This window comes from Salmo salar, chromosome ssa07 (genome assembly GCF_905237065.1).
Source record: "Salmo salar chromosome ssa07, Ssal_v3.1, whole genome shotgun sequence".
Taxonomy (NCBI): domain Eukaryota; kingdom Metazoa; phylum Chordata; class Actinopteri; order Salmoniformes; family Salmonidae; genus Salmo; species Salmo salar.
This window is the reverse complement of record NC_059448.1, coordinates 49,742,445-49,762,891: the sequence shown is the minus strand read 5'-3', so window position 1 is coordinate 49,762,891 and position 20,447 is coordinate 49,742,445. Positions and strand designations below refer to the sequence as shown.

Sequence of the window (20,447 nt, the reverse complement as noted above, 5' to 3'; positions counted from 1 at the left end):
TGACTCAAACCCCAAACTTCCAGAGAGAAGCAGGCCCAAACGTCCAAAGAGAAGCAGGGCCAAGCTAGAAAGTATCATAAAATGCCTCATTTATGACACAAACTTGAAAGAGGTTATTTTATATTTTGAAATTTTTATTTTCCATCCATGTTGGCAGTAATGTACACAAACTACAGTTTGAGAAAAAGGCATGGTGAGCATGGTTTTCAGTTATACATTGACGTTATTCAGCATAACACATTGACAGACAGTGAAACAGCAGATCCATGGTAACGCTTTTCAGAATGAAACCAAAACAGGAAAACACACCGGACTCCCTCAAGTGTGTGTTTGTAGGTGTCTCTTCAAGTGTGTGAGACGGGTGTAACTTTTTACACAGTGATGGCATGGGTATGGCCTCTCTCCTGTATGGGTGAATTGATGTTTAGTTAAGACAGAGCTCTGTGCAAAACTCTTTCCACACTCAGTGCAGGTGTAGGGGCGCTCTCCTGTGTGACTGCGTATGTGAACCGTCAAATGACTTGACACTGTGAAGGCCTTTCCACAAACTGTGCACCTGTAAGGTTTCTCTTTGGTGTGAGAGCGCTCATGCTTCTGCAGGTCACCGACTGAGCAAAACCCTTTCTTGCACTGAGAGCAGATGTGAGGTCTCTCCCCCGTATGAATCCTTGTGTGCACAGTAAGATTAGCCAACTGAGAGAAACACTTCCCACAGTAAGAGCAGCTGTATGGACGCTCGCCCGTGTGAGTCCGCATGTGTGACGTCAGCTGACTTTTGGAGATATACTGCTTATTACAACGAGGACATGTGTGGGGTTTCTCCCCCGTGTGTGTTCGTTGGTGGAGTACAAGGGTGGCTAAGGCGCCAAAGCACTTTCCACACGCATCACACTGATGGGGTTTGTCCACTGCATGAGTTTTTTGGTGGATCTTCAGCTCAACTGACCCAAAGAATTTGTCTTCACAGTGTCGACAGTTGAAGAGAGGTTCACGAGAGTGAGTTTGCTGGTGACTCTTTAGTTCGGAGCGGGAACTGCAACTCCGTCCACACTCCGTACAGTTGAGCTGTGCCCTGTGTGTCCTCTTATGTTGGAGCCGTTCACTTAAAGATCCAAATGTTTTCCCACACTTGGAACAAGCATACCCCCCCTCCACTGAATGGGTCCTGTTGTGCCTGGTTAGGCTCGACAGGAACTTGAAGCGTTTTTCACAGAGAGAGCAGTTGAACGAAGGCGTCACACTATGTGTTTGCTGGTGCTTTCGCAAATCAGAAGTCGTCTGGCAACTCTTTCCACACAACAGACATTTGAGGGACTTGTGAGTAGATAGGTGTTTGAAACGCTCGCGGAGAGATCTGAAACTCTCTCCACACTTGGGGCAATCGAAGGTCGCATCTAGACAGTGTTTTTGGTGGTGTTTTGAAAGCCCAGTTGAATTACTGAAAGTCTTTCCGCACTGGGTGCATTTGTAAGGTCGATCTCTAGTGTGAATTCGCTGATGCTGAACCAGTTGAGATGGATAGATAAAACACCTTCCACACTGGGAGCACTTGTTGGCAATACGCCGTGCAGTGGACAATGCTTTGGAAAGGGTCTCCGAGGATGGTGATGCGTCACTAGGTGGTGGTTGAGCGCAGCTAGAAAGCCGAGAAGACTCCCCCGAAGCAGGTTCTGTGGAGAATAAAGCAAGAAAATAAATGCCATTGTCTTTGCACAACTATGGAATCCTTGGGGCCCCGTTTATAAGTAAGTTTCAAAAATCTTACCGTTGTTTTCCTCTTCTGTGTTGTCATGGTCTGGAGAAAATGTTCTTGATTCTTCAGCACCAGTCCTGTTAGGGGAGGATCCACAGCGCATGTTCAGTTAAATACTAATGCACAATAGTAGTAGATAACAGTAGTTTAATATAATGGATTAAAATGTAAAAATGCATGGTGTTGGTGGTGTATGTCAAACAAACCTAACTATAACATTTTCCGACAAGATAGAACTGCCAAAGGGGGTGGAGTTGCAATCTACTGCAGAGATAGCCTGCAGAGTTCTGTCATACTATCCAGGTCTGTCCCCAAACAATTCGAGCTTCTTCTTTTAAAAATCCACCTTTTCAGAAACAAGTCTCTCACCATTGCCGCTTGTTATAGACCCCCTTCAGCCCCCAACTGTGCCCGTGGACACCATATGTGAATTGATCGCCCCCATCTATCTTCAGAATTCGTACTGTTAGGTGACCTAAACTAGGACTTGCTTAACACCCTGGCCGTCCTACAATCTAAGCTAGATGCCCTCAATCTCACACAAATTATCAAGGAACCTACCAGGTACAACCCAAACTCCGTAACCATGGGCACCCTCTTAGATATCATCCTAAACAACTTGCCCTCTAAATACACCCAATAATTTCAATAAGCATCTTTCCACGGCTGGCCATGCTTTCCACCTGGCTACCCCTACCCCAGCCAACACCTCAGCAACCCCTGCAGCATCTATGTGGACAACTACAAATACCTATGTGTCTGGTTAGACTGTAAACTCTCCTTCCAGACTCACATTAAGCATCTCCAATCGAAAAATAAAATCTAGAATCGGCTTCCTATTTCGCAACAAAGCCTCCTTCACTCATGCCGCCAAACATACTCTCGTAAAACTGACTATCCTACCGATCCTTGACTTCAGCAATGTAATTTACAAAATAGCCCCCAAAACTCTACTCAGCAAACTGGATGTAGTCTATCATAGTGCCATCCGTATTATCACCAAAGCCCCATTTCTTACCCACCACTGCAACCTCTATGCTCTCGTTGGCTGGCCCTCACTACATATCCGTCGCCAAACCCACTGGCTCCAGGTCATCTATAAGTCTTTGCTAGGTAAAGCCCTGCCTTATCTCATCTCACTGGTCACCATAGCAACATCCACCCATAGCACGCGCTCCAGCAGGTATATTGCACTGGTCATCCCCAACGCCAACACTTCCTTTGGCCGCCTTTCCTTCCAGTTCTCTGCTGCCAATGACTGGAACGAATTGCAAATATCTCTGAAGCTGGAGTCTTATAACTCCCTCTCAAACTTTAAGCATCAGCTGTCAGAGCAGCTTACCGATCACTGTACACAGCCAATCTGTAAATAGCACACCCGACTACCTCATCCCCATATTATTACTTACCCTCTTGCTCTTTGGCACCCCAGTATCTCTACTTGCACATCATCATCTGCACATCTATCACTCCAGTATTAATGCTAAATTGTAATTATTTTTGCCTCTATGGCCTATTTATTGCCTACCTCCCTACTCTTCTACATTTGCACACACTGTACGTAGATCTTTCTATTTTTCTTTTCTTTTCTTTTGTGTTATTGACTGTACGTTTGTTCATGTGTAACTCTGTGTTGTTGTTTTTGTTGCACTGCTATGCTTTATCTTGGCCAGGTCGCAGTTGTAAATGAGAACTTGTTCTCAACTGGCCTACCTGGTTAAATAAAGGTGAAATAAAAATAAATAAAATAAAAACCTAATTCACAAGCACAATTCCAACACACTTTGCTCTTACGTTTCCTGTGAGGATTCAAACAGAGATGTATCAGAGTTCACACTGGACTCAGCCATCCTCCCTTCTGGGCTCTTTCTAGATATCTTGGAGGAATTGACTCTGTGGTCCCCTTTACTTTTGAGTGTAATTCGGGTGGGAAATATTGAGGGTTTTTCAGCCACACTGGAGGTGACCATTGGAGAGTTGGCTGTGAGGTCTGGTGCTCCAGCAGCACACAGGTCCCCAACAGCCCCTTCACATCTCCTCTGGTCCTTTGGTTCGGTAATAACCCTTCCCACAGCACTTATGTTTTCATTCTCCTCTTCCACACCTCTCTCTGTGCATTCATCATCATCGCTACCCATGGTAGACACTCTGTCTTCTTTACTGTTCTGGTTTCCATCTAAACATGCTCTTGATTCTGCCTGTTGATAATCTCTGCTGTCTGACAAAGTCTCCATCTGTCTTCTTACATGGGTAGAGCCTTCCAAGTTAGGCAAGACATCTAATTTGCTGTCAAAGGCATATGCCACTCCCACTGTGGTAGGGAGGGATAGTGAAGCGAGGATGCAGTCTTCTGCCGAGGAGGGAAATACTGACAGACACAAGGGTAGAGGACAGTAAAGTAAAAAGTCAGTATGTCAGAAAAGTTAACATGTCACAATGTGTTTCTTGTGATAAAGGAGCTTAGATTATCACGTTTGTCTAACTTTCCACAGCATGTGTGGTGCTGAAGCAGGTATTGCAGGTCCTCTGTGTGAGAAAGAGACTGCAGACACTCATCCGAGGCAGAGGGTACAGCGCTGAGCCAGGATGCAGTCTATGAAGACAGTACACCGAAAATGTAGTGTAACAAAAGCATATAAATCCTTTTACATCTCAAACATTGCTCTCAATGTGTTAAATGCAACATGTTAAAGATGATGATATAACAACAAACAGAGCCAAAATGGAGCTCATAAAGACTGCATTGAATATCAGTGATATTTACATCTCCTTGGTTTTCTCTCTACCTGCTTAAGGTCTGGCACTGGTAGCAGATCTTCTAGTCTGGAGAGGAACTGACAAACAAGTGCCTGCAAAGCTCTGTCAAAATCACAGCCATACACCACAGGGAAATCTGCCTGAGAGGGAGATAGAGAGAGCAAGTGAAAGGAGTCCCACAATTTGTATGACAGACAAGTACGTCCGCAAACCAAGGATAGATAATATTGATGTTGCTGCCCTTGGCACAGTTGCTATAGCAGAAGGGCAGACTGACCATTCGTCAGACATTAACTATAAACTTTTTTTGATAATTCAACTGGTTAATAATGTCTGCTATTCAGTGACGAAATGTTGTTATTCACAATTAAGATTTAAGCCAGCTGGGAATAAACAGTTCCATACCTTGAAGAATTGGATCCTCTCGACTGGGTCTTCAAGAAGGTTTTTGGTGAGCTTGAGGAAGTTTGCTTCCAACGCATCCATCTGTGCATCATTATTCTGTAACATAAACCCAACACAATGATACAAAAAGCAGGGCAACCAGAAAACGTGATATTTTACCCTATATACAGAAAAGTGCAAGAACATACCATACCAACTCACCTGTGAAAGACCACAGGATGAGAATCTGTCAAGATGGATCTTAATTTTGTTGAGGTCCTCTGGATGCTCACCTTGAAACAGCTGAAGAGTTACCTGAAAAATATCAACTGTATCCTTGGCCGTGTCTACACTTGACACTTACAATTGAAGTCGGAAGTTTACATACACTTAGGTTGGAGTCATTAAAACTCGTTTTTCAACCACTCCACAAATTTCTTGTTAACAAACTACAATTTTAGCAAGTCGGTTAGGACATCTACTTTGTGCATGACAAAAGTAATTTTTCCAACAATTGTATCACAATTCCAGTGGGTCAGAAGTTTACATACACTAAGTTGACTGTGCCTTTAAACAGCTTGGAAAATTCCAGAAAATGATGTTATGGCTTTGGAAGCTTCTGATAGGCTAATTGACATAATTTGAGTCAATTGGACGTGTACCTGTGGATATACTTCAAGGCCTACCTTCAAACTCAGTGCCCCGTTGCTTGACATCATGGGAAAATCAAAAGAAATCAGCCAAGACCTCAAAAAAAGAATTGTAGACCTCCACAAGTCTGGTTCATCCTTGGGAGCAATTTCCAAATGCCTGAAGGTACCACGTTCATCTGTACAAACAATAGTACGCAAGTATAAACACCATGGGACCACGCAGCCGTCACACCGCTCAGGAAGGAGATGCGTTTTGTCTCCTAGAGATTAACGTACTTTGGTGTGAAAAGTGCAAATCAATCCCAGAAGAGCAAAGGACCTTGTGAAGGTGCTGGAGGAAACAGGTACAAAAGTATCTATATCTACAGTAAAACAAGTCCTATATCGACATAACCTGAAAGGCCGCTCAGCAAGGAAAAAGCCATTGCTCCAAAACCGCCATAACAAAAACAGACTATGGTTTGCAACTGCGCATGGGGAGAAAGATTGTACTATTTGAAGAAATGTTCTCTGGTCTGATGAAACAAAAATAGATCGGTTTGGCCGTAATGACCATCATTATGTTTGGAGGAAAAATAGGGAGGCTTGCAAGCCGAAGAACACCATCCCAACCGTGAAGCACGGGGGTGGCAGCATCATGTTGTGGGGGTGCTTTGCTGCAGGAGGGGCTGGTGCACTTCACAAAATAGATGGCATCATGAGGTGGGAAAATTATGTGAATATATTGAAGCAACATCTCAAGACATCAGTCAGGAAGTTAAAGTTTGGTCGCAAATGGGTCTTCCAAATGGACAATGACCCCAAGCATACTTCCAAAGTTGTGGCAAAATGGCTTAAGGACAACAAAGTCAAGCTATTGGAGTGGCCAACACAAAGCCCTGATCTCAATCCTATAGAAAATTTGTGGGCAGAACTTAAAAAGCGTGTGCGAGCAAGGAGGCCTACAAACCTGACCCAGTTACACCAGCTCTGTCAGGAGGAATGGGTCAAAATTCACCCAACTTATTGTGGAAAGCTTGTTGAAGGTTACCTGAAACATTTGACATAAGTTAAACAATTTAAAGGCAATTCTACCAAATACAAATTGAGTGTATGGAAACATCTGACCCACTGGGAATGTGATGAAAGAAATCAAAGCTGAAATAAATCATTCTCTCTACTATTATTCTGACATTTCACATTCTTAAAATAAAGTGGTGATCCTAACTGACCTAAGACAGGGAATTTTTACTAGGATTAAATATCAGGAATTGTGAAAAACTGAGTTTAAATGTTTTTGGCTAAGGTGTATGTAAACTTCCGACTTCAACTGTACATGTGACTTTGCTATCAGAACACGAAGATCACATTGAAAATATAAGAGGTTCCAGGACGATGGCGGCGAGTGCAGAGAGATTTTAGCTTGCTCTGAGTAACCTTAACTTTTATCCCTCTCAACAGCACAATTTTTACTTGAAACCTTTAAGGAGACTAAAAAGAAGGGAGAACTCTCTGGCTCTCTGAAGCAAGGGGTTATTACTCTTATACCTACACCACACAAGGATCTCTTAAATATTGATAATTGGCATCCAATCACACTCCTAAATAAAGACTACAAAATTATAGCCTTAATCTTTGCAAAAGGTTAAAGTCTTACTTGAATGATCTGATTGATGAATGTCAATCAGGATTTATGAAAGGGTGCCATATATCTAATAATCTGAGGCTGGTGTTAGACTTGGTTGAGTATTGTAATCTATTGGATGACTTCCCTGTTATCTTATTTTTGGATCTTCAGAAAGCATTTGATGTTTGGTTATTTTCTATTGTTGATGCTATTATAACTCTGTATAATGGTGGCAATAGCTGTATCAAACTCTGTCATGGAATATCCTCAAGGTTTAACATTTACAAAGGAATACGACAAGGTTGTCCAATCTCACCTTTTTTATTTTTGTTAGTATCTCACATCTTATGCTCATTAGTTCATCAAAGTCAATTTCAAGGCATTACATTCCAGGCCAGAGAGATCAAGATATCCCAACTGGCAGATGACACATCACTTTTTTTGAAAAATGTGTCACAAGCTAGATTAGCATTGGATATTGTGAAGCAGTTCTCCAAAATCTCAGGTTTGGTATTAAATCTTTCCAAATGTGAGATGTTTGTTCTGAAACGAGCTGTCAATCTAGCAGATTGTAACATCTCTGAAAAAGATGCTGTAACCTACCTCATTGTAAAGATCAACAAAAATGTTAAGGCTGTGAATGATCTTAATTTGAACCCTGTAACTGAATCTGTAAAAAAAAAAAAATATCCTCATGGTTAGGGAGGGATTTAAGTCTTCAAGGAAGCGTGCTTTTATCCAAAGCTGAGGGGCTATCTTTTTTCATCTATTGACATTCCCAAATCCACTTGCTGTACCTTAGATAGGCTTTTGTACAACTTCATATGGAAAAACAAGCCACATAAAATGAAAATAGATGTTATCACCAACAGGGTTTGTGATGGCCGTCTAAATGTCTTAGACTTCACTCTCTTCAATCAGATATCAAAAGTCAACTGGTACATAGGTACATAAAAAAATCCTCCGTTTCTGGAATATTATACCTCATTTTGTTTTTCTGAAGCTCGGAGGGCTTAGTTTTTACTACAATGTCTGTATATGGCGGCTTTTCACAAGCAGGCTTTAATGTGCTGGGCTTTGCTGTATAAACTTTTCACCTCATAAATGTTTAATATGGAATAATGGGTCGATATTACATAGAAACAAGATTTATTTTAACTTAACTGGTTCTCGAAAAACATTGTCTTTGTCAGCCAATTAGTTAGTATTTGTGGGAATCTATGTACACTGAGAGAATTTATGGAACGATACAACTTTGGGGTTTCAAGCAAGGAATATGACACTGTTATAAAAGCTATACCTAGTGGGATAAAATATTTACTTCAGAATAATGCATATTTGGAATATCTATTGTAAGCGATATCCAGGTGAATGGCATAGGTTTACTAGATAAGAAATTCAACAATTGTTTATTAAGGGATATTCTCTACAGGAAGTGTATTCCCTCTGCGATATTTTATCGTTTGATGTAAACTGGCGCCGTGCTTGGCTCACTCCACACAAATTTATGGTGACCAATAAAGTAAAGGAGATCTCCTTTAAGATTATCCATAGTTTCTATCCGTGTAATAGCTTGATTTCTAAATATATACCTGATGTTACCAGTGAATGCAGTTTTTGTGAACTAGAAACTAAATCTATTGAACACTTTTTCTGTCATTGTTCACATAGTGAAGTGTTCTGGACTGATGTAAAACTATATCTTGGCAACAAAATGCATACAACAATTGAAATATCTAGGTTTGACATTATTTTACTACACTGATTCCACAATTGAACTTGAGTATGTCATAAATCTCAATTTTATTAGGAAAATGTTTCATACACAAATAATTTATGAAAAATCCCCTTTTCTTAATTTTTTTTATCTGATTTGGAAAACTATTTAGAGTCATTAAAACGTATACAAAACAAAATGTCTAAAAAATGTATTCGCTACATGGCTGTATTTGAATTGATATAATGTGGATTTGTATTATTTTTTTCTTCTTCTATTATTCCTTTTTGGAAGCCCTCTGGCTGTTCTGTTTGTGTTTTACTGTTTAAAAAAAGCATTGAAAATATAGGTAAAGGCTGTTTTTACACAGGCAGCCCAATTCTGATATTTTTCAACAAATTGGTCTTTTGATCAATCACATCAGATCTTTTCACAGATCTTTTGCAGAGCTGATCTGATGTGGGGAACGTGTTTGCTGGCCTCATAATTGCTAGCCAGCTAGCTAATATTTAGAAAAATAATGCACTTTTTTTGGCTAGAGTTATTTGCAATCCCTTTAACTTTGCTTGCTCACGAGCTACAGAGGTTAGCTGGCTAGTAAGCTAAAGTAGTTAACTACTGCCATCAAGTTGTTGTCGTGTTATCATATTTTGCTTATTCCACCATTTGCAGAATGCATACTGGCATTTGAATATAGGCAGGAAAAGGGAATCGGGACACATTTAAATGTAGGTGTAGACGCATGATGTGTTCGGATTTCCATGATCAGAATACAAAAACTGCATTAACTGTCAAGTCTACATGGCCTAGCCCTTGATCATGACTCTCAGCTCCATTATTTTTTATTTATTTAACCTTTATTAATTTAACTTTTATTACATTACACATAAGAGTTATTGGATGAAGGCGTCTTCTGTACAGAGTTTTGTTAAGAGCCCCTATGCTCAATCTGAACATTAACACGCATCGCTTGCGGTACGGTTTTGGAAACATAAGGACCTTTCATATTAGCGAGAAATAATAATTTAAAAAATGTAATTGATACACACCTTTATAGGGATAATTATGGTTCCCACGCGGCCATATCTCGTTACAGTGCATGTTTACGGAAGACAGAGGGACCAATTGCGCTAATTATCAATCTAGCATACCTGTGTGTAACCAAAGAAGGCCGGCAGAAAAATACTGTTTGCTGCAACTGTGATAAAGCCGGTTAAAACAGTGTACAGTAAGTGAACATTTTTGCATTTGTGAAATTATTTTTGATGTGATATGAAAGTAGAGGGTGTTTTGTTTCTAGAACCGTATCACGTAACAATTGAAATCGTTTCACGTTTATATAGGAGTATTTGGCTGGTGTGCCTGCCAGAGCCAATCTACCTCTGAAAATAGCATAAGGTCCTTGGACCTTAAGGAGTAACGGTAGGCTCCTTAAGAGTACATCTTGGGCTAGACACAGCCCTTCATGCACCTGACACATTATTAAACACATTTCTACACCCAGGGTACGTTTCAGAATTTACTTACCCTTGCCCTTAATGCCAGAAGAAGCAATGTCCTCTGCCTGTCAGTTATAAGTTCTGGGACAGTTTGTGTAACCACTGTCACAAATTCCTCTAACTTCCCATAGTGCTTGATGGCCCTCTGTTGCGCTACCTGCCACATAAATGCAGACATCAGCCGTAGAGGTGGAACCAAAAGGCGCAGGGAGGAGAAAGGGAGGGGGTAATCTATTGTGTAGAGAAGGATGTACAGTAAAATCAAAGACAGTACAGTATAACGATAACTGCTTCTCCAATAGAAATCCCTGATCTTGCTTGTAGGAGATGTCATGGCAACGTTGGCTAGCTAAGCTCATGCGTAGAAACAAGTCTTCGTCTAACGGCGGTCTTGTGCCGAACTGCGAATGTCTGGTTGCTAATTCGAATCTCATCAAGGACAACTTTAGCATTTTATCAACTTTTCAACTACTTACTACCTTTTTTCTACTTTGCAATTACTTAGTATGTTAGCTAACTTTTCCCCAAACCCTTTAACCTAACTCCTAAACTTAACCCTAACGTTAGCCACCTAGCTAGAATTCGTAACATATCATACGTTTGCAAATGCGTAACATCGTACGTTTGAACATTTGTAACATATAATACGTAATATTGTACTTCGAAACATATACAAAATGGCTGATGGACATCCACAAATTATTACATACCATACGAAACTTAACATTTCATAATAAATGGCAGGTTACTGATTTACATACAGAATAATACGACATACTCTGAGACCAGGTTGCAAAGCTAGCTAGCTGGGGCCATATAGACATATAAATCCCTCATACAAAAATAAACTGTGTGCTACAATGTCCACAGCAAGTTTGAAGCCATATATAACTAGGCTAGCTACAGGAAGCTGTTAGCTACATACCCAAAGCATCCATCTTTTGCTGTGTTATAAGTCTGCTAAATGACTGTATCAATACTGAAAACTGTTTACAGCATTCTGCTGTAAAACAGCAGTATTATTATTAGATGTTGTTCTAAAATGCATGAACAAAACAGAAGGAAAAAAACGTGTCCTCGAGTATTTAGCTACTTCCGGGTGGGAACGTCCACAAAATTGTCAAAATAAAAGTCCTTTTCGCTGCATGTGTTCTGTTCATGAAGTAACTTACTTTACATCATTCATGAAGCTGTTTCTTTTTTCTTTTTGATGAGGTGGAAGTAACTAACAAAAACATAAACATGTTTATTTAATTGAATACCATTTAAATAAATAATTGATTGATTAATTGACAACTAATTTGATCAGTTCATTAATACCAAATTAATTAAACTGTAAATGGGATTCAGGCAGAAGAAAGGCCTTAGATTTTCTTTGACAGTATTCAGTCCTTTCTCCTCAGTCTGATCCTTAGCAGCCACAGCTGTTAAAGATCACCTTCTGACAGACCTAATTAACACATCCCATCTATGGGGCAGTAGCCAGTAAGGAAAAGGTGGCCTGCCAAACATGACACAAGAAGGATTGTGGCTGAGGAGAGAAGTAAGGGAAAGAGCAAAGAAGAGGTATGCGTGTGTGGGCACATCAAACAGGCCACAGAGGAAAAGCCCTATCCCAAAGCCCAAACACACTCCATATTCATTGACCTGTCTAGACAGAAATAGGATCGCTAACTGGGGTAACACCACTGTGTATATGATATTATAGACACTCAGGATCCAGAATGTGCACACAAAGAATCTCCATTGAAAATGCTACTTAGTCCAGAACTGGGTTAATATGTGTCTGGGAGACAAACTCTTAAAGTAACAGTTCACCGTTTTATCTTGTTTTTCCACCTAACTAGGGTGGTGTCATTCATGCTTGATCACTCGTTATTTAGCTTGTATTTTTATTGCTTTCTAAACAAACAGTCTTTGAAGGATATTCATACAAATGTACCATAAACATGAAGATGGCATACAAGTAACAAGAACAAGGAAACAGTACTTTCCACAAGCTACATTTCTTTGAAAAGGTAACATTCTTTATTGAATTAAGAGTCTTAACTGTGCTGTGGTGTTTGAGTCCTGCCTGTTCCTGGCCTTTGGCCGTTGTATGTAACTATCTACATGATGGGACCCCAGGTCATTGTAAAGAGCTCATATCTTCTGTGCTCGCATGAGGAGATGGGTCCATCTTCCTTGTGTTCAGTCCAATCTTCTCAGTCAGATCCTTAGCTACCATATCCTTCATCAAAATCATCCTTTTTTCACCAAGTCCATATACATCCCAGTTGTCAGGCAGTAGCCCTTTAAGGAAAAGGCAGGCTGCGAAACGTGACACAACCAGGATAGTGGCCAGAGAGACCAACATGATGCCGGTGCGGAACGGGAAGACATGCAGCAGACGCCCGTCCTCGTGTAGGCTGTCCCAGGGAAGGGGCATGAGTCCAGGCACACCAAGCAGGGGCTCTCCCACAAGGAGCCGCAGCAGTAGCCCTACCAGAAGGCCTGCCAAGGCACCATACCCATTGACCTTCCCAGGCAGAAAGAGGACGCAGATCAACTGTGCACACACCACCGTGTACATCACATCTCCACTGAGAATCCAGAAGACATACACAGAGGAGGTCGTCATTGCCAAGCCCGCCCCCATCAAACCAAACAGTAGGATGGACACCTTTACAACCAGTAGAATCTCTTTCTCAGAGGCCTAAAATGAAGAAGAAAAATCAATCACAGTGCCCGATTCTGTAAATTTGTGGGAAACATTTACAAATAAATAGTTACATAGAATAAACTAAGATGTTTGTAAGTAGATTCTCCAACTTTCTCTCACCCTTTTGCTGAAAATGTTTTTGTAGATGTTTCGGGCAAAAAGGGACGCAGATGACAGCAGGGCAGAGTCAATCGATGACATCACGGCAGCAGCAATGGCGCCGATTCCGGCAAGAGAGACGAAAGGTGGACACAGGTGGTGCAGGGAGATGGGCAGAATCATACCCGCCTTGTCCTGCTCGTAGGGAGTAGGTAGACCAAAACTGGTCTGGTTCCAATCTAAGTGAGGGAGAGAAAAAAAGCAAGCATATGAGATTTACAGAACTCCCATTGATTGACATTATTGGGACAGAGTCGGCTCCTCCCATGAAGCCTACTCCTCCATTTTGATGAACACACAGCTGTACCTGTGGATGCTGCCACAGCACCAATGAGAAGAGGTGGTATGGCGAGGATGAAGCAGAAGACAGAGGCAGCATAGCAGGTGAACTGAGCCTGAGCCACAGTGGCTGTGGCCAGGACTCTCTGATAGAAGGCCTGGTAACAGATTCCACCTAGAGTCTGAGAGAGCGAGACATTGAAATGGACCGTAAAAATGTTGAAATCCAAAAAGTGACAGGACCTAAATGAGAAAACAACCAGCACAGAAAATAGAAAGGTAACACAATACAATGAAAATTATAGGGTCTTCGTTTGGGATTGAGACATTTAGATAAAGATCTATACAACAGATGGTCTGTGATGTGGAATCAAGTAGATATTAGACCATGTTTGAGGTCTGAACACCTCTGACAAACTGTGAAATTGGAGTGAAATGTGACTTTAAGTTGACATTACCACCAGTAGCAGGTCATCCAGCCAGCACCCTGCATCTGCCAACTTCAGCCTGCCGGTCCATGGCTCCTGATACAGCTTTGTCACCGCTGTGACTGTAATGTCTGTTGAGGCGGGGCTCATCAGTATGAAGGGCACACAGAACCACTGGAAGGGAAAAAACAAAACCACAAAATCACTGAAAGGAAAAAAAACGAAACCACAAAACCATTGAAAGGGAAGAAAAACAAAAGTTGAAGCAATTCCCATACAGAAACTCTGACACGTAAATAAAGTGAATCTTGGCGTGTATATATACAGTAGACCACACACGTGCCTCACTCGCTATAACACGTTGACTCTAGAACCAATAAGGGTTCTTCGGCTGTCCCCATAGGAGAAACCTTTGAAGAACACTTTTTGGTTCCAGGTAGAACCCTTTTGGGTTAAATGTTGAACCCTTTCCAAAAAGGGTTCTCCTATGGGGACAGACAAAGAACCCTTTTGAAACTATTTTTTGTAAGAGTGCAGGACAAAGTTTTATCACCAGGCTGAGGAACATGAAGATGAGCTGGATGACATCAGTGTAGGCCACCGAGTACAACCCTCCCAGCAATGTGTAGAGAACTGCCACGGCAGCAGACAGGGCCACAGCCAAAGGTGATGGGATATCCATGATCACACTCACCGTTCCCCCTAGAGTAAAGCATTGTACAGATTGTTCACACATTCTAGCTAGCGTAGTAGCTTGCAAGCTTCTGTGTGTAGCCTATAGCCAACAACATCCCGGAGATCTAGTGTCATGATGTCGCTAGAAGGCCTCAACCATTCACCCAATGTATAACTTACAGACATGCCATGCAGGTTCATGCACTCATTCATGCATCAGGGAGTTGGCCAACATCACCAACTAATAATGTAAGAGTTTAGACTCATTCTCATGCTTCCAGATAATGTGGTGGTGGAAAACAATTGCTTATTCTTCAATAAATTACATCAGATGCACTCAGAGAAATCTAAGCTAGAGACAGTTTTTCCATGTGACATAACCAGGTCATAACCAGGTAAACGTGGCTCTAGTCATGGCACGTGCCAAAAGGTGCTGTGATGGCTATTTTGCTGACAGAACAACTGACTTACCCAATGCAGCAAGCACACAGGCTATCCAGAAGATGTCAGCAAGGAGTGATGGGATAAAGAAAATAGCAGTAAACGTGTTTCCGTACTTCTCCTGGAACGGATCCATTATGGTGACGTAATTCTTCTCTCGGACCGGTTTCACAAAGAACAACGCACCTGCAGCCGTCAAATCCATTTACTGTGAATTATTTACCTTACACCACATGGTTGCCATGTGTTTGATGCCATTCCATTCGCTCCATTCCAGTCATTATTATGAGCCATCCTCCACTCAGCAGCCTCCACAGCCCAAGTATTATGATAACATAACCATACATACCTACAACCAGGCTAAGGGAGGAGCCTATTGGTCCAATGGCCCAAGCCAGGCCCCTTTTAGGGTCGTAGACCACCTCAGCATTGCCTAAGATGAAACCTCCTCCCACCCATGTAGCTGTAGAGAGTGGGTGGTCACACAGAACAACCACTAAACATTGAAAAACACTAAAGTACTTTGAAAGAGACTCAATGACTTTCAAATCTGGGTGATCTTATGTTACAAGTTAGTTAGGTTGACTACACACCTGTGGTAGTGAAGATGCTGACCCAGATGTTGAGGTTCCGCCCTCCAACCATGGCAACCTCACTAAGGTTTCCAGTGCACTTCCTCTCCTCGCGTTTGGACTTCCTGGACGCCCAGACGCCTGTCGCGAGGACGATGAGGTAGAACACCCCGATCGACAGCAGGCCGGGCCAGTTAAGCGCCATCTTCAGGGAGGAGAGGGAATTTCTATAAGATATATGAATATTGACGACAGACCATCGAGACTTAGGCCAATGTCACACAGAGATGGACAAAAACGTAAACTCAGCAAAAAAAGAAACGTCCTCTCACTGTCAACTGCATTTATTTTCAGCAAACTTAACATGTGTAAGCATTTAAGTGAACATAACAAGATTCAACAACTGAGACATAAACTGAACATGTTCCACAGACATGAACAAAGGGGGAGTCAAAATCAGAAGTATCAGTCAGTATCTGGTGTGGCCACCAGCTGCAATAAGTACTGCAGTGCATCTCCTCCTCATGGACTGCACCAGATTTGCCAGTTCTTGCTGTGAGATGTTACCCCACTCTTCCACCAAGGCACCTACAAGTTCCCGGACATTTCTGTGGGGAATGGTCCTAGCCCTCACCCTCCAATCCAATAGGTCCCAGACATGCTCAATGGGATTGAGATCCGGGCTCTTTGCTGGCCATGGCACAACACTGACATTCCTGTCTTGCAGGAAATCACGCACAGAATGAGCAGTATGGCTGGTGGCATTGTCATGCTGGAGGGTCATGTCAGGTTGAGCCTGCAGGAAGGGTACCACATGAGGAAGGAGGATGTGCAATGACAACAAGCTCAGTCCAGACCATGACGGATCCTTCACCTCCAAATCGATCCCTTTCCAGAGTACAGGCCACGGTGTAACGCTCATTCCTTCGACGATAAACGTGAATCCGACCATCACCCCTGGTGAGACAAAACCGCGACTCGTCAGTGAAGAGCACTTTTTGCCAGTCCTGTCTGGTCCAGCGACGGTGGGTTTGTGCCAATAGGCGACGTTGTTGCCGGTGATGTCTGGTGAGGACCTGCCTTACAACAGGCCTACAAGCCCTCAGTCCAGCCTCTCTCAGTCTATTGCGGACAGTCTGAGCACTGTTGGAGGGATTGTGCGTTCCTGGTGTAACTCGGGGAGTTGTTGTTGCCATCCTGTACCTGTCCCGCAGGTGTGATGTTCGGATGTACCGATCCTGTGCAGGTGTTGTTACACGTGGTCTGCCACTGCGAGGACGATTTGCTGTACGTCCTGTCTCCCTGTAGCGCTGTTATAGACGTCTCACAGTACGGAAATGGCAATTTATTGCTCTGGCCACATCTGCAATCCTCATGCCTCCTTGCAGCATGCCTAAGGCACGTTCACACAGATGAGCAGGGACCCTGGGCATCTTTCTTTTGGTGTTTTTCAGAGTCAGTAGAAAGGCCTCTTTAGTGTCCTATGTTTTCACAACTGTGACCTTAATTGCCTACCGTCTGTAAGCTGTTAGTGTCTTAACGACCATTCCACAGGTGCATGTTCATTAATTGTTTATGATTCATTGAACAAGCATGGGAAACAGTGTTTATACCCTTTACAATGAAGATCTGTGAAGTTATTTGGATTTTTACAAATTATCTTTGAAAGACAGGGTCCTGAAAAGGGACGTTTCTTTTTTTGCTGAGTTTGTATAGTTTTGTCCATTTTGTCCATCAAAAGTTCAACTAATTCTTACTTTTTACGTACATCTAATGATAATTTGCATGTTTAGCAAAACTCTGGTTGCCTCTTGATGCAAACTGTTAAATCGCTCAGAGGCTGTCTACTATAAATGGCCAATATCCACCAGCAAGCAATGCTTCACCTAGCCACGCTAGCTTCGCCCTGAGTAGCTTGCCATGTGGGTGCTAGCAAGCCAACAACATGATAGGTGCTGCTAGGTATTGACAGCCAATCCAGTAGGGGCTGGAAGCTATTCTAAGCTTTAATTGGTTGTGCAATATTGGCAATAATTTACATATATCAAGCTTTCCCCAACTTAAGTCCCACCCTGTTCAGGGTCTGTTCAGCAAGCTTCTCTTGCCTTGCTAACTTACTTCCTTACACTGAAAATGAATGGGCTCCGTCACTTTGTCGGAGGCATCTCTTGCTAGAGGACATGCCCGGATCACTTCAGTTTGTTATTTCCAAAGAAATGTAGCTTGTGGTATCAAACAACATTCACACAGGTAGTGAACTTATCAATAGCCAATCCAGCCCGGTGTTCAAGCTAGCGAGACCTTCCCTCCCCCGATTGGTTAATCGCACAGTGGTTTTCTTCTGTGATTTTCATAAAGTTCAGCCTAACTTTTTGCCAATTTCTGTTCACCAGAATTGGTTTGCCTCAGTCTTTAACCCTGGTGCTTTGCTCCAAAAAAAATGTACGGCCATTGTAGTATGAGTCAGATTGACCCGTATAGTTTAAACACACTCAAGACAGTCAAAGAATCAAGTAAAAACAACCAAAACTTGATTTTGTCTTGTCAGACCTTTCAGAAAGAAGAAATGGAAGAACATTATTTAAAGAACTCTATATTTAAGAACTATTTGTTAAGATCTGCTGCTCTCACACTGAGAAGCTTGGTAATGCTCCTTTTCACCCAAACTTTATTATAAAAGTGCAATCAGAACCAGTCAAAACAAAATACATCAGACATTTGTTTATTTTGGACCTGTGCAAATATCTGTACACATGAAAGCCTCCTGGTCAAAATGACTCACATCATGTTTGTACACAAACTCTATAGACATTCCACAACACATCAGTGTGTCCACATTTTGAGTTAGGTTCATGACGCTAAACGAGAACAAGGTATTTAATTTCATGGAGAAAAAGAGAGGTTAACTAGTATTTTAGGGGTCAAGTTGATCCGCAACATAATAGGAGGGTTAACAGAAGGTGTTTCCTTCCTTTGAAAAATAATGACTTCTGCAATTTGTCGCATATAGTGGACAACCTCTGACAATGTCTCCTTGTGAAATGACTGATTTCTGGTTGTTTGATTTCTCAAAGTAATGCCCAGTATAAACGTACTGTTAGGGTGAACTCCAACCTAATTTGCATAACACCAGCATTTAGAACAACAGAAAGGAGTCCACTCCACAGCAGTCTTCTCCACATGGAATATATGGGCGAAATGAACGTGAAACCCAAATAACGGTAAAGCTAGGAGGGATTTGTGGTCAGAGATGTCGCCATAGATCTTCATCTTCACCTTAGCCCAAGAAGTCACCAAGGCAACCAGTAAAGAGAGAGCAGATTTGCATTCAGTCAGTCAGTCGGTTTCATTAACATGCTGACTCACACACACACACACACACACACACACGCACATGCACACGCATCCCATACCAAAAAAATCTCTTTACAAAGGTATTACACTGGAACTACATATTAGAGGTGGATGGAAATATGTGGGTGGTCTTGCACATAAGAAAATGGTAATGTATTTACTGTATAGTTACAAAATAGTTATGCTGCATGTCAAATCAAATCAAAGTTTATTTGTCACGTGCGCCGAATACAACAGGTGTAGTAGACCTTACAGTGAAATGCTTACTTACAGGCTTTAACCAATAGTGCAAAAAAAGGTATTAGGTGAGCAATAGGTAAGTAAAGAAATAAAACAACAGTAAAAAGACAGGCTATATACAGTAACGAGGCTATAAAAGCAGCGAAGCTACATACAGACACCGGTTAGTCAGGCTGATTGAGTCTGAACTAGGAAACTCGGAAATGTCAAACTTCGAAACTCGTTGTAGAAAGATGATACCCAAGTTTCACACTTGGAAAGTATCAGAATCCACCAATAGGAAGCTCTACGCAAACAACTTACGTTTATTTTAACTCAGAGGTTCCTGAGTTTCTGACTTGTCATAAATGTAGCATTACACTATAATTACTACACACAAAAAAAGTTTATATCATTCTGCATTCAAATTCATTGTGGTTTCATATATGGAAACTGAGACAATCATATTGTTATGTAAATAAACAGATCTTGTACAATTCTGTAATAGGTCTTCGCAATATTATCCTAAAACAGACCAAAGACGGTACAGTACACCCTTCAAATGTTATTATATTTCTAAATGTCAGTCAATTATGCAAGTACAGTATAACATTTGAAAATATATTTAGTCCTATTTTAATGTTCCAATATTCAATAGATACTGTATCATATATTTAATTGGTTTTATATACTTTGTAGTATTTCTCTTCAAGTTCAGTAGATACTTCTTTGATTGATGTTTCAGCATTGAGAAATACCAAAGTGTACTCCCAAGTTCGATCAATATGACAAAACAAATATAAGATGCTAGGAACTGTTTAAACTTACCTCGATGTGCAATTTCCTTGATCCTCTCAGAGGAAAAACCTAAATGTACTTAGAGAATATCTTCTAACTCCTCCCTCTAGTCCTAGGAGTTTATTAGTGTAGTCAATATAACAAGTTAATAATTGATCATTACAGTACACTCATGTGGACTAAAATGCAAAAACAATAGTAAAACCATGTGTTGACCACACTGTGAAAAATATATTAGTGGAATTTATGATTTACTGATTTATTTTAGCTTTGCACTACTACTCTACTATTCTGTCATCGTCAGTTACATCCCTTATAAGGAATCATTATGGTCTGGGATTCCAGTGCGCCAATTTCCTCATGTTAATTATTAAACTGCCTGGCCCATATCCAGGTATCTATCTGAACAGACACCCTGCTCAGACATGGTGGACCCCAATACAAGTTAGTTC

At 41.5% G+C, this 20,447-nt stretch overlaps 2 protein-coding genes across 6 annotated transcripts; both read right to left on the bottom strand.

Moving 5' to 3' along the window:
• Positions 1-116: 116 nt before the first annotated feature.
• LOC106609532 (zinc finger and SCAN domain-containing protein 2) lies at positions 117-11,500 on the bottom strand. 4 transcript variants are annotated; one of them, XM_014208454.2, is made up of 9 exons: positions 11,295-11,500; positions 10,398-10,526; positions 5,117-5,209; positions 4,916-5,011; positions 4,540-4,650; positions 4,226-4,346; positions 3,548-4,121; positions 1,766-1,830; positions 117-1,670 (listed from the first exon to the last, which is right to left on the bottom strand). In XM_014208454.2, exons 1-9 carry the CDS (start codon positions 11,301-11,303, stop codon positions 319-321), a joined length of 2,550 nt encoding a protein of 849 aa, XP_014063929.1. In that variant the 5' UTR covers positions 11,304-11,500; the 3' UTR covers positions 117-318. The 4 variants fall into 4 exon arrangements, 3 of the variants coding, with proteins under 3 accessions (XP_014063929.1, XP_014063928.1, XP_014063927.1); XM_014208453.2 differs by having other exon boundaries at positions 10,398-10,600; positions 11,295-11,465; XM_014208452.2 differs by lacking the exon at positions 11,295-11,500 and having other exon boundaries at positions 10,398-10,983.
• An 856-nt stretch (positions 11,501-12,356) lies between these two features.
• Positions 12,357-20,308, bottom strand: LOC106609539 (high-affinity choline transporter 1). 2 transcript variants are annotated; one of them, XM_014208468.2, is made up of 9 exons: positions 20,026-20,307; positions 15,646-15,829; positions 15,402-15,515; positions 15,083-15,238; positions 14,490-14,638; positions 13,967-14,110; positions 13,537-13,690; positions 13,191-13,408; positions 12,357-13,064 (listed from the first exon to the last, which is right to left on the bottom strand). In XM_014208468.2, the coding sequence occupies exons 2-9, from the start codon at positions 15,827-15,829 to the stop codon at positions 12,498-12,500; spliced, it is 1,686 nt and encodes a 561-aa protein (XP_014063943.1). In that variant the 5' UTR covers positions 20,026-20,307; the 3' UTR covers positions 12,357-12,497. The 2 variants fall into 2 exon arrangements, with proteins under 2 accessions (XP_014063943.1, XP_014063945.1); XM_014208470.2 differs by lacking the exons at positions 15,083-15,238; positions 15,402-15,515 and having other exon boundaries at positions 20,026-20,308.
• Positions 20,309-20,447: the final 139 nt, after the last annotated feature.

What these genes read in the sequence shown, in the direction of transcription:
- LOC106609532 (XM_014208452.2), bottom strand. Translation starts at nt 10,703, where the DNA reads ATGACATCTCCTACAAGCAAGATCAGGGATTTCTATTGGAGAAGCAGT. An exon ending in CATCCTGTGGTCTTTCACAG is followed by an intron (nt 5,012 to 5,116) that starts GTGAGTTGGTAT and finishes TTTATGTTACAG; the next exon opens with AATAATGATGCACAGATGGA. An exon ending in TTTGAATCCTCACAGGAAAC is followed by an intron (nt 1,831 to 3,547) that starts GTAAGAGCAAAG and finishes CTCCCCTAACAG; the next exon opens with GACTGGTGCTGAAGAATCAA.
- LOC106609539 (XM_014208468.2), bottom strand. Translation starts at nt 15,829, where the DNA reads ATGGCGCTTAACTGGCCCGGCCTGCTGTCGATCGGGGTGTTCTACCTC. An exon ending in TGGATGACCTGCTACTGGTG is followed by an intron (nt 13,691 to 13,966) that starts GTAATGTCAACT and finishes TCGCTCTCTCAG; the next exon opens with ACTCTAGGTGGAATCTGTTA. An exon ending in TGCTGTGGCAGCATCCACAG is followed by an intron (nt 13,409 to 13,536) that starts GTACAGCTGTGT and finishes TCCCTCACTTAG; the next exon opens with ATTGGAACCAGACCAGTTTT.